Here is a 13,450-nt window from a genome sequence, read left to right on the forward strand (position 1 = left end):
CCGGTCAGCCTGGTCAGGGTTAGCAGGCCGTGCCGGGTAGTGCCGGACCAGAGTAAGGTAGTGTTGGCACCAGCCCAGGTCTCTCTCTCACACACACACACACACAAACGCCAAGGTTTGACTTCTTTATCACAGATCCGGCCTGATTCGTGCACATTTGAATGTGAATCAGCCCACAGTGCGCTATTAGCCCATTACACACAGGCAGCCATATGCGTATTAGGGTTTAAGCGATAGGGCCGGTCTATTACGCAACTGTCAAGGCGGAAGGTGCGCCCATAGTTGAAACTGACGTGATCCAGGAGAGGGCTGGTTCACCGATCCGAGAGTCTGTGGGCCGTGTCGAAATCAGACGTCTCGGCGGCTGGAGGGGGAGTGTGACACCCAATATCCTGCTCATGAGGTGGCATCGCGCAGACTGGCTGCAGAGCCGTGAAGCCATGCGACCGGCCGGGCTTTAACTGGTTCCCAGACACATCTCTTCTTATTTCTGACTTCTGCCCTACCTCTGCTTGACATCCCCATTTATATCAAAATATCTCTCTCCTCAACCTGGAATCGATGTGTGTGTTTCATAGACTGCAGATGTTGCAAGTTAAAATAATCAAGTGTCACTGTTAAAGCTGGATCTCTGATAGGATGAGACTAGACATCATTTAGGTATATATCTACATGTTGTGACACAGATTTGCCTAGATCAGACTGTTCCAGCTTGGTAAAAAGATTTCTTTTTTTTTTTTACTTTAAAAACCACATTATTAATGACTAAGGTCTCTCTTGACTGGAGCCATCTACCTACCAGGTTACACCCTTATCTTGCATGCAGACTCGCATTGGGGTGTGTGTGAGGGGGAAAAAGTGAGGCTGTCAAGGAATGTTGTTGGAGCTTCGGGGCTCTGATGTTATGATGACGATGATGTGTGTTAGTGGGGTGAGGCCTGACTCTGAGGCTCTCTTCTGGGCCTTGGCACTGAAAACCTCTTAGGGCACACACACACACACACACACACACACACACACACACACACACACACACACACACACACACACACACACACACACACACACACACATGCACAAACAGTGCAAAGCACTCCCCACTCCCATCACTAACCCAATACTTCTCTTGCCCCAGATAAGGATGTTGGAGCCTTGGTGTGTTCCTGTCAGAGGGGATTGTTCATGGTTATTGCTGTAAGAGGGTAAATTGCTATTCACTCAAAGAAATGTTGTGCTAGTCAATAAGTTGGCTAAATGTAAGCGCTCCAGGACTCATAGTCTTTGAGCTAATTATTTTGCAGACATAAACTACTGAATTAGCAGGAAATATGAAGCTGACCTTGTGGTCTTAACACTGCATGCGCTGTGCATGCAGACACAACTTTTTTTTCCGAGGTCTTTCAACCTGAAGATATTTTTCTCAGAGACTCATCTCGTAAGTCAGTGCATCATTATCAGTCATTAAAGGCTAAAGCTGAAATTGACCAATTAACTGGGTGGTAAGTAGTCTGATTTCAACAAACAAATGGTGTCTAGTACTGTAGAAAAAAATAGAGTAGTTGCTTGCTCAGTTGTCCCCCATGATAAATTGTCAATACATGAAACACTCAACAGTAATATCTTTAGGAGGCAGAGATGCATATCAAGTGAGACGGTTGTTAAATTTAAGAAATTGGGACTGTTTAAAGGATAAATTGACAAATTTTTAACATAGATTTTACCAACCTTGGTGGATTCTCGTCTATTTCTATCGTTTCATCTTCATGTGGTCTTAAAAGTTAGTGAGAATGCAACCAGTAAAAATCTATCTGAGCTATTTTTAGGCTAGTCACATCTGTGGGATTGCCAAGAAATCACCGGGTTGAGCCACACAAGGACTATAACTGGATATTTTATAGGCCAAAAATAAAAAGTTTGCCTGGTGAGCAGCTCTCGTTGGTTTTCATGATGTGGCGCTGTCAAGTTGTTCAGTCACTCTTAGCACATACCAAGAGTGACATGAATAAGTCACACAATCTGTTCATGATAAGGACCTTGACAAAATACAATTTTTGTTGAAATAATCTGATCAGGATCTATGCTCTAGTGTCGAGCTGGCGAACAGGATTCACAAACTGCTTTGATGCCTGCTGCCCTGCCTGGCACAGATCCCTCAGCTTAAGAATATACAAGTGGATATAATAGAATAGAAGGACATAAAAACTAGATGATGGCTGTGACAGCTGTAAAACTGATATATTGAAATATTGTCTTTTACTGGTCTTAAAGATTAAATTACTCATTGTCACTGACTAAGTGGTAATTTGAAGATATTGTGAGGTTGCTGATTACTTTTATTACTCTATAAGTGGTGAAAGATAACCCCTTATTAAAAATCTTCAGTTTGTTTGTTTTACATGTATAATCCCACTCCTAAAGTAATTACATTTTCTGTTAGTGAAGAGAAAGGAAAACAGGAAATGTGAGGAGTTGGACATATTGGGAAATAATTTAAACCCTTTATCATCAAAATAAATTTCCTATTGAATGTTTTAACTACTAATTATTTCCTCTGCTGCATTGTAAAGTATTGATTACTTTTGTGAAGAAAATGGTGTCCCAGTAACTTAAATGAAAGACAAATTTTCATGTTCTTCTTGCATTTCCTACTTAAATCTAAAAAAAGACTTGTCACTCAGAGGTACATGGTTCACAGTGTCTGTGTGAATAGCTGTACTTTGTACTGGGTTGATGTGACAACATGGTGGTATCTACCTGGACTTTTTGTGTGTGTGTGTGTGTGTGTGTGTGTGTGTGTGTGTGTGTGTGTCAGTTAGTGTTAGCCTGACACACACCTAAAACTCGTGTGTGTGTGTGTCAGTTAGTGTTAGCCTGACACACACCTAAAACTCGTGTGTGTGTGTGTGTGAGTGAGAGAGAATAATTTATAACCTGGAGAGAATACTTGTACTCCTCCTACACAAGCAGACAAAAACACACACACGCATATATGGACATAGATTCACACACCCCCATGAGTACTCCTAGGTTGTGATTTTTGGGGTGAGGCAGCTGGCCAAGAACAATAAGCAGCTTGTTTAGCATTTCAAAGCTGGAGCCCCACCCCCTTCTTTTCTCCACTTTCCTTTCCGTCCCTTTCACACATTTAGCAAGTGATGATGGGAACAAAATGAACTAATTACAGTCTTTGATTCCAAATGAAACAGCGGGGACTTGCAGACAAGAGAGGAACAATCAGAATCGCTGAGGATTTAAAAAAGAGCTGGAGAGACGTGAGCAGATGATCGGTCTCCTCTCAGTCTGGTGGGTGTAGTTGGCGTGGTGAGGAGTGGACAGCTGTGGCTCTGCAGGCTGCACGCCACTCCGAAATGTAAAAATCTACGCAGCCAGATTGTGTCTAGCCAACAACACACCAATACCTTGATGTCTCCGTATTAGTGCTGCTGGGCCGAGCTCACTCTGTCAGCAGTGACATTCCTGTGACAAGATATTTCAGAAATGTACAGAACTATCTACCCATCTGCCCTGCTGTGTGTGCCTGTGTGCACACCTGCGTACATTAGCACTGGCTATTGCTGCTGATAATCTGTTTTGTTTTTGAGGAATTGAGCAATCATGCAATCCACACTCTCCTTGTACCAAAGCCCATTAACAATTCTAATTATAATTTTGACTGAAATGAAGCTGGAAAATACTTTTGAGAGTCATAGTGATCAAAAGGGTCAAAGGTGTTTGTAATATAAAAGTAATTAGCTCTAGTATTTGACCAGAGTCTGTTATATAATTAAACTGTGATAGTTAATAAATTCCGTATACTTCTGGCTGTTTGCCAAATGTCAGGAGGGAATGAACATATGGACACTTTGGCAGGTGCTCAGACTGTGACATTTGCTTACAGTGATGCAACATGAGTGTGAAAAATATACCTCATCTTGAAGTAAATATATGAATAATGTCGCCCCTGCACTTGCTAGTATTTCGCATTTTACCAATGTAAATTCCTACCCTGATGCTAACAATAAAGTGTTTCACCTCGACAAGGTACTCAAGGTTTAAATTACTCGACTTCGGCAAAGAATTATTTTGATAATGCCAGAAAAGAAACGTACGTCTAATCAAGGGAGGAAAATGTCCTGTTTTATGTTCTCTTGGTTACCAATGGAAAGTGGCAATTATTGGAGTAAAAATTTTAGAATATCTGACTGAGAAGATATGTTGACACAATTTCCTAAATGCATGTCCGAATGTTCTTCTAGTCTTGAGGTTGATTTGTGATGTAAAAGATTTATAGGGTCAGTATGTCAGTAAGGTTGCAAAATAATTATAAATAGTTTGAAAGTCTGTTATTATACAGTGCATGGCCCTGTGTAAACCAATAAAACATTTTCTTCTTATGAATTTCAAGTTTTTGAATGTGTAGAAAAGATTTCAAGGTGTAAAAATAATGTCTAAATTGAATGAACTCGGTTTCAGACATAAAAGAAGAAAACACTTCTGTGAATGTTTGACTACAGATTCAAAGCAAAGCAGTGTTCCCACACTGTGAAGTCTGCCACCACTTCAGAAAAATCTAGGGTCAGAATGACAATCATTCTTATTAACGTGACATAGTGATCAGTGAACTAGTTGATTATAGTTGTAGATTTAACATTTGTCTCCATAAATTGGAAGCAAATGTTTGTTCTTTTTTTAGGGCTGAAACCAACAATTATTCTCTTCATTGATTAAATTTCTATGCAGACCCATTTTCTTGATTAGTCTTTCGCGCAATTAAATGTCAATAGTTGTTAAAATATCGCATCTCATGCCCAGAAGGTCTTTATTAATATCATCTCATGCCTTCCTTTGTCATAACTACAGTATGAAACCCACAGGTATTACATGGGGCAAACCGGAAAATCAAATCCAATTAATCCAGTTGAAAGCCAATTTTATTTTTATTGGCCAATAAATCAGTCAGCTAATAGTTACAATTCAAAATCTGTGTACTCTGAGTTAGCTCATCTTGCTTGATGTAATACAGGATCAGTGGAGCTCATTTTGTACTGTAACAGTTTGGTATCAAAAAACTTGGAAGTATACCCAAGCCCATATGTGTGCTGTAACCGTTCAACAGTAGTGTTGTTTTGGCCCTGCTGTGTGCACACATTAGTTCTATGCAGTTGTTGCCTGAACCAGCTTGGTGACCTGAATTAAATATTGATGCATCTGCCTAAAAGTTCCAGCAGCTGTCTCGATTCTCCCTTTATAGCTGGGGAAATTTGTTAAGATAGTTATAATATTTAGGTAGGCTGATTGACAAAGTAACCATGGCAATGTGGCATGCATGTGTTGCAGGATTGGTACACTTTCGGGATAATTCGTTTTGATGGAAATTTCATTTCCTATGCGAGGTGAAGATAATCCTTCACTCGTTGCTGGTCGTGATTGCGACAATTCTGTCTGCATGAAGATTGACCGATTATGAAAAAAATTTTTCAGCTTTAGCAGATTAGTGTGTGAAGGGTCATGCTTCATACACACTTCCAGTCACTTACAGTGCAAAAAAAAAAAAGAAGAAAAGCAATTTCTGATTACTTGGCTGTTCCTTATTTGCACCATAGTGAGATCTCACTGTGAACTCTCTCTCTGTGTGTGTGTGGGTGTGCACAGACTTTTCTCACGCTTTGAGGAAGTGCAGAGGCGTCATCGAAATGGCCCTGCTGGAATATGTATCCTCGGTTTCTCTTGTAGACTCTGTCCTGGAGAGCGAAGTCCCGTTGGTGTCTGAAATCCTTCCTGTTTTTCCCCCCCTTCCTTCCCTTTTCTCAATATATAGACTTTAAATCGCAGACATCATATGGGTGTCTTTAATGATTTGACTATTCACCAGTTTTTCACCAGTCACGCAGAACACAAACAACCAGGAACAAACACATCAACATAATGATTATTTTATGTCTGAGTTGGACACTGAAAGGGGTTTATTTTACTTTTCCCCATGTGAGAGTTTGTATGTCGACAGAGGCACTCATTGTGTCAGAATCAATAAGCCCAGCCAGTGAGTATGAAAAGGGATCAGGCGTCTGAGTTTACTGGCTTACTCTGTAGTTTTAAAATAATTCAAGTCATGCAGGGTCACACGAAGACAAACCTTCATAGGCTGGTAGTTTGCCAGAAGTTGGCACGAGGTGGTTACTTCCACCTCGTATGGAAAAGACCTTTTGGCCTGCCAGTGTTTGTGTGGAAATGGTCTGCTGCTGCAGTATGCTGCATGACATGTCAATTGAATAACACCATGACACGGTTATTAAGCAGCACTAATCCACTATTGAGCATGATTTTGTCCCCACTAAGAGCTGCTGACTAATGTCTGTTTCAGCGGCTCACCTAAAATTAGACAGCTCTAGTAGGGATATTTTGATTGCGGTTTTTTTCCTGTTAGATTATTTTCCGGCTGCAGTTATTGTGAATGAGACATTTGCTAACAATATGACTCTATCTTCCTAGTAGAGCTGTCGATTTAGAGAGGATACAGGTGTTTTAGTGAGGCCTTTATCTGAACGTCTAGAGACAGTGTGTATCAATGCAGCCACGTTGTTGCGTAAATGTCGTTAAACTGCCAGCTAATGTGAACTTCAGCCTTTGACACCACTACAGATTGTCGGTGTGCATGAGTCGTTTGGGTGGAGGCATTGTGTGAGGCAGAAGAAGAGAACCCACTTAAACAGGAAAAAGCCTCCATGTCGTGATCTCAGGGGAGTGGAGCCAGCTCCTGACTGAGTGGAGAGGAACGCATAAAGAGAAGACGGGGCGGGGGCATACGAACAGAAATTCCCATCTATGGTGCATTAGCATTCTAAACATGCAGAGTCTTATTAGCTTATGACTTCTGACTGATAACAATTACATTAATGTCTATATGGTTGGTGAATTTAGAAATCTAGGCAGACTATATGCAGATGCTAATTCATCTTGATTCATTGATTTGGGTAAAAGCACAGATGATCTATTGTGTCAAAGAATAAGTGCAACGAGTGTTTCTATATCTACATCTGTTAAGATTAAAGATGAACAAATAAGCTTTATTTACTTTGAAATGTCTTTAATTCTCGTTTGTTTTCTATTTGTGAAAGCTGGCCACGATTTCCAACAGTTGAAGTCTTTGTGTTGTGTTTATAGGGACATTTATTATCTTGGATTCCCTGCTTCATCTTAGCCATTATTCACTGTAGTCTGTTGGGAGAAGATCAACAGCTGTTGACCTGTAGAAAGTACAACTTGAGCCAATGTATCTAAAACGCCCTGATCTGTTCTGTTTCCAGCAGACATTAAAATCTGAAAAATCAGCTTTATAAACAAGGCAGCTGCCTTCAGTGTTCCAAATTTGCGGTGGTGACAAGCAGGACCAATTTTGTAAATGTGCTAAATTGCTACTATTGTCTGACTATCTGCTTTTTCTGTCTTTCTATTTTCAGGGGACAAAGATGGAAGCAAAGTAACAACAGTTGTGGCCACTCCAGGCCAAGGCCCTGACCGGCCACAGGAGGTGAGCTACACGGACACCAAGGTTATCGGCAATGGCTCATTTGGGGTTGTCTACCAGGCCAAACTCTGCGACTCTGGAGAGCTGGTGGCGATCAAGAAGGTCCTGCAAGACAAGAGGTTTAAGGTAGAAAAAAAATGCACCCAAAAATGTATATCTCTCTGTTTACTCAACCTTCTCACTCGTCAATAAGAAAAGAATTGGCATGGCTCAATGATGACAATGCATGCAAACTCTCTTTATCACTTTTCTCCAGGCTGTCATTTCACCTCTTCTTGACCAGCATAACCAAACTGGCGATATGTTGCTTTAATTCGTGTGACTGAATAACTGTGTTAGAGATGTGAATGATCTGTCACATGCACAGTTGTATCAAAACTATCATCACCCCTTTGTGTATATTTTCATCGATAAAGAAACACAGGAGGTGTGTGTATGTGTTGCAGTAGTGGTCTCATCTCCCACCAACAAACTTGAAGCCATTAACCCAACTGGCAACTGAGCTAAAGCCTCAACTGTCAGGTTTTAGCTTAGTTGCCACCGGGGAAATGTCATATTTCCTTCCAAGCAAAGTGCTGCTGGAGTTCTCCTCCTGTGCTTTGAATAGATTGGCAGTTAATAGATACACTGACTGACAGCTCGTTGTTGGGGCTCGACTGGAGCAGCTTTGTTTCAGCTGCCTTGGTCAGGGGGGCCTCTGTGCCCCTGCTGCTTTTCCATAGCTCACTGATAAAAGAGCTGGGACTGCCCAGCCTGCACAACAGCTGTTTAGATTCTCATTAATTTTTCTCAGCTTAGGAGTTTGCCGTTGACCAGCATCATTGGGTCCAGGTGAAATTGCATATATGTATTCTTGAATCTGGACCAGTGTCAAAATTACACCAGATATTTTGGACATGTAAACCACATTTATAGGATGCACTTTAAACGAATGCAGCAAGTCCTTCCCTTATGAAGGTAATATTAAGGAGCTTAGCCTTCCTTAATTTATATAAATGGAGTGGGCAATTATTAGTAACATGACTCAAAATTCGAAAATACAGAGTCCAAAACATGTTGAATCAACTCAACTCAATGCCTCCATTAAACAGTTTCTACACAACTTAACTTGCTTTTTATTATGTTGGCATATGCGAAGGCGATTGTATTAAAAAGCAATAGTTTAGGAACAGTGACAATCACAAAGAAGCAGATACCTGTTGAGGATTGAAAACTGTGTCCCATTTCTTTCTGGAAGCTTTCAAGGAATCACCTGCTATCGCGAAAAAAAAAAAAAAATCCAGGGTTACACTCATCTACTGTTTGCTCTCTATACATCAGATTGCTCAGAACTAATGTCACACATGCTGTGGCTTTACCAGAACAAAGCTCTCACACACACACAGCAGTGCACAGTCCACATGATGCAATACAGTGTGTGACTATAATGTTTTCCACGTGTGCAACCTTTACACAGGATTTCAGCTCAGTTAAGCATTGTGTCATTATAATAGCATAGAAGGTACGTCTGTTAAGAGGCTCGTCCAATACTGTGGGATGAAGAATCTCATCCTTCTCTCTGTGAAAACGACCACTTAGTAAATCAAAAAGTAACACTGCTTGAGATGATGAGGACAGTGATTCCAGGAGTAGCTTTATCTTACTGAAGTTTGGTCATGTGTTTGCTTGAGGGCCTTTTTTTTTTTTTTTTTGTGAGCTGCGACTGGCTGGCCAAGCCAACCGGTTCAGCTAAATGCTTCTGCCGCTCACTGCTCCGGGCTCAACCTTTCTGAGGTTCAGCACAGTTTTTCACAGGGTGCTTTGTCTTCACTACCTGAAATGAGACAAACTAAATGATGTCAGGTACAGGCCGGGGGTTTACCATCTGTCACAAAATACAGTGTTAGTTAGGGAACACACACATACCCTTGTCTGTCTTGTCAGGAGCCTCACTGACATAATTCACTGATTAGCTCCCGAGCCTTAAACCTCACTATAATCCCATATAAAACTAAAACCAGGTTAAATTAAACTCAAATATCCCTGCAATGATGGTTGTCAACACACATATATGTCAACATATATATACACAAACAAACACCGTCTACATTATACGCACGCACAGAAACACATACTGTGATACTGCATGCTGGCCATAATGAAGTCATATCCTGCTCTTCCTGGTAGCCCTTGGTTGTGTTGTGATTAGCACATGCTAGCAGGTGGTTTGTTTAAACAGCTCGGTGACCAGCTGAAGATCACACACTGTTTTCTTCTTGTAGTGCTCAGTTTCCTCTTTAAAGCAGACTCTACCTCAGCAGCTCTCTGTGTGTCTCCGACAGGCTGGGCCCGTCCTTCCTTGTGAACAGCTTGTTATGAAAAATGAGGCAATGGGAGCTAAGACACCTCACATGACTGCCAAACTAGCCATCAAGCACGTGTACCCCATTACACACAAGCACATTAGCAGACACCTGCGTTCTACTGTTAAAACAATTCTTATTCTTCTGCTTCAAAAGCCTTTTTCCCTCCACATTTCTGTTTCTTCCTGTCTGATTGGGTGCTCATCTGTGAGGTGAGCCAGTGTGCGCAGAGCCGATCTCATCCAACGTGGTTGAAACACACACACTAACTAACTCACTCGGTCAGACATGGTAATCATGTGAATAGGCTCTGTGTTAGGATGAGCCTGATGAATGTGTGACACAATCTTGGTGGGCTTACAGTCTGCTCTCGGTGCATTCTGGGATGGATCCCTCTCGTCTCCCATCAGAGGGATCACATATCAGCCCATTGGAAAAATGAATGCATGGATTAGAAACCAACACTCACTCTCTCTCTCATACACTGACAGAAGATGCCTGGTGGCGGCTTATCTTACACAATTCTGTGTTTTTTCTTTATTTTTCTTTTTATCAACAGAAACAAACAAAACAACCAACTGATTTATTTCCCCTGTGATATAGACCTCCATTGGAAATGCTAATGAATATTGTCAGTGTAGTTTATTTTGAGTACAGAGTTCCACTGCTGTAAATGCTTACAGGCGATCTAAGTATGTAAGAAGACGCAGCTGAATATAGTTCCCAATAAATGCAACCTTTAATACTGACGACAGCACCCAACTCTTTTGTCAATTTGTTTGGTGAGTGGACGTTTATTCGTCTGGTGGTCTTGATCAGCAGAATTAGGCGCTCAGGTGTAGCACCTCTAACTCATTCATTATCTCTCTCCGTCTCTCCATCTGTCTCCTTCTGTTTCTGTGGTTCTGCTGACACACTGGAGGATGACAGGTCAGCAGGAATGACTGCAGTATAACTGGAGCTGGGCAGGGCTTTACTGAACAGCCTGTCTCGCTCCTCCTCCATATGGTACAACCTTTCTCACACATAACAACAGGCGCACACAGATACACACAGAATGAAACACTATCTCCAACACTACCTCCAAGCCACCACAAGAAGCTGAGGGCGTTGCCTGCAGTGCACCGTGGTTTGATGGTTGATCTGTGACCCCTGTACCATGATGTCACTTTCTGATGTGGGGGTTGTGAATGTTATGTGTGTTGTGTGAAAAATCAGGGGGAGGATGGTGGGGGCCGATATGCGTTGGCCTGTAAGTGAATTAAGCTGCAGGAAAGTGGGGTGGGGGGATTTTCTGCTCTGCTGCTGCTGCTGCTGCTGCTGCTGCTAGATGGTGATGGTCTTTAGTGGACAGACTGCTCACTCCTTTCTGTTAAAAATGAATGACAGTGGCAGAAAAGTGTGGAAAGAAAGCAGCATACCTGACCAACATAATGAGGGATCACATTAGACACTTATCAGTAAGTCAGCTGACATCACAGACGGCTGCTCACTGTTTTCACACCCACATTCAGTCAGGTACTCAGTTTTTGAATCAGTCATAGCTACAATTAAAAAAAAAATAGAACTGTTTGCCACTTTAATATTTATATCGTCATGGTTTTTATGATGTGGAATGTTTTAGCAGTTTTATAGACTTGACTGCCTCTGTTCACCAAAGCCTCATCATTTAATCTGCTGTCTTTTTCTTTGATTTATTGTCTCCAATTACAAAGGCCAGATAATGGAGAAAAATGACCATCACAATTTCCCAATGTCCATGGAAATGTCTTCTTTCAGTACAAAATGTACTAAAAATATTACTAGTGAGTTTACTATTGCACAAGACAAAGAAAGTCTTAACAATTTATAAATACAAACAAGGCAATATTTGAAATTTTTTCGTAAAATGTAATCTGAGAAAGTTCTAAATGACTGATTTCATAAAATTATTAATAATAATGAAAAAGAAATGAAACCGTTGACTGCTTGTCTGACCCTAAACAAAAGATTGATCACTGTCGCAGTCAGTATCAGTGCTTGAGCTTTGTATTCTGCTTTAATATTCTGTAGTATTAATCGGAAAAATGTCCAAAATGCAACAGACGGGACCTGCAGACAAATTCAACAGACAGTGGGTCAGTTACAGTAACAGTTTGAACAATGAGCCTGGTCTTCTTTGGCTGTTATTCAGTGTGTTGTTTTCACTGAGTTTAGGTAGCTCATAAGGTAGTCTATTTAAATCAAGGTCCCCATGCAAACCAGTTCAGGGCTGAACTGTGTGCTATTGTCTGCTCCAAAAGTAAAGCTTATGTTCATACTGGATGTTGACAGCAGGTCATCACCATCTCTGTGCTCCACTAATTAATTGCACATCCTACAACCTTTCCTTTCCTGGAAATCTATAGCTGACGTTGTTTAGGTTTAACATTTGTATGGCAGCTTATTAGTTTGCAAAGCTTCTCCACACTACACCTGTTTGCTTGACAGCCGGCTAGCTCAGTATTCAGCCTTCCAACCAGGGAATCATTCACTGAGAAATTTTACGTGTGAGTCATTTTGTTTGTTGAAATATATGCACCTTATTTTTTTTTTCAATGTGAGTAGGCTTTAAGCTGATTACATTCTGGTTGTGTTCCTTATTTATATTCCAGGTTGTATGGATGTAAACACTTCAATGTAGAAAACATTGAGCAAAAATTCTCTCCCCAAAAAAGAAAAGTTATGTTGGGTTGCTTATTATGCCAAATAGTTATTTCCATTTATGCAAATGTAAGGGGAAAAACAAGCTCATATCCTGACTAAAACCTGGGTGCCTGTAATAAATTTCATACTCACAATATTAATATGCACTCACTGCACTCAATATGGTTGCTATGTGCTGTTATTGTCAAGATACAAAATCCCCTACCATTCCTTCCAAATTGTATATGACTGCCTCATTACTGACATAGATCTCTGTATTGCGCTTTCTTTCTGACCATCTTATATACAGTCTCAACAAAAATGACATCCACATTCTCCAAATGTTACAGAAGCACTTTAGATCAAGTCAACACAAAGGGCTGTGATACAGAAGGAGAGTGAAAGGGGGAGAAAATATGAACTATAATGGAGCTGTTTATGTAATGCTTGAAGTCCTGCCCACCCTTGAGGAAGTCCATATGCACAATCATTTTCTGCATGGATACACTGTATATGAATATAAATGGAGTGCTCTATCAGGTTTCAGTGCTTGCATTTTATTCTAGCCCTCTGAAGGCCTGTGAATCCTCACACTACAGAACCAAGATTTATTGCACCATTTTTTTCCCCAACACATCTTTGAAGGTTCTCATTCATCCAGGTCATAGTTATCCAAAGAGACTTGTATCAAGAGCGACTGGACTTGTTTCTATATCACTTCTCATCCAAGGGGCTTCCCCAGTAACACCGCAAAACTAAGGAAAGGCAGACAAGAAAATTTCTAAACTTACACCGGCAAACCATCAACATTTGCCAAGCAGACATGAGCCAAAACTCAGAACATTCCACACAAAATTAAACACAGAACTGGTGGGTCAAGAATTTGTCAGACAAAGTATTTACCCAATCTGGTAAGGAT

General features: G+C 40.9%; 1 protein-coding gene across 3 annotated transcripts in view; it reads left to right on the forward strand.

Moving 5' to 3' along the window:
* The window catches only part of gsk3ba (glycogen synthase kinase 3 beta, genome duplicate a), a 28,173-nt gene that overhangs the window by 1,083 nt on the left and 13,640 nt on the right, over nt 1-13,450 (forward strand). For all 3 annotated transcript variants that reach the window (XM_029529907.1, XM_029529908.1, XM_029529909.1), the window contains exon 2: nt 7,458-7,651. In XM_029529907.1, coding sequence (XP_029385767.1) covers nt 7,458-7,651 — 194 coding nt within the window. The remainder of the gene's footprint in view (nt 1-7,457; nt 7,652-13,450) is intronic.

This window comes from Echeneis naucrates, chromosome 21 (assembly GCF_900963305.1).
Source record: "Echeneis naucrates chromosome 21, fEcheNa1.1, whole genome shotgun sequence".
Classification (NCBI taxonomy): domain Eukaryota; kingdom Metazoa; phylum Chordata; class Actinopteri; order Carangiformes; family Echeneidae; genus Echeneis; species Echeneis naucrates.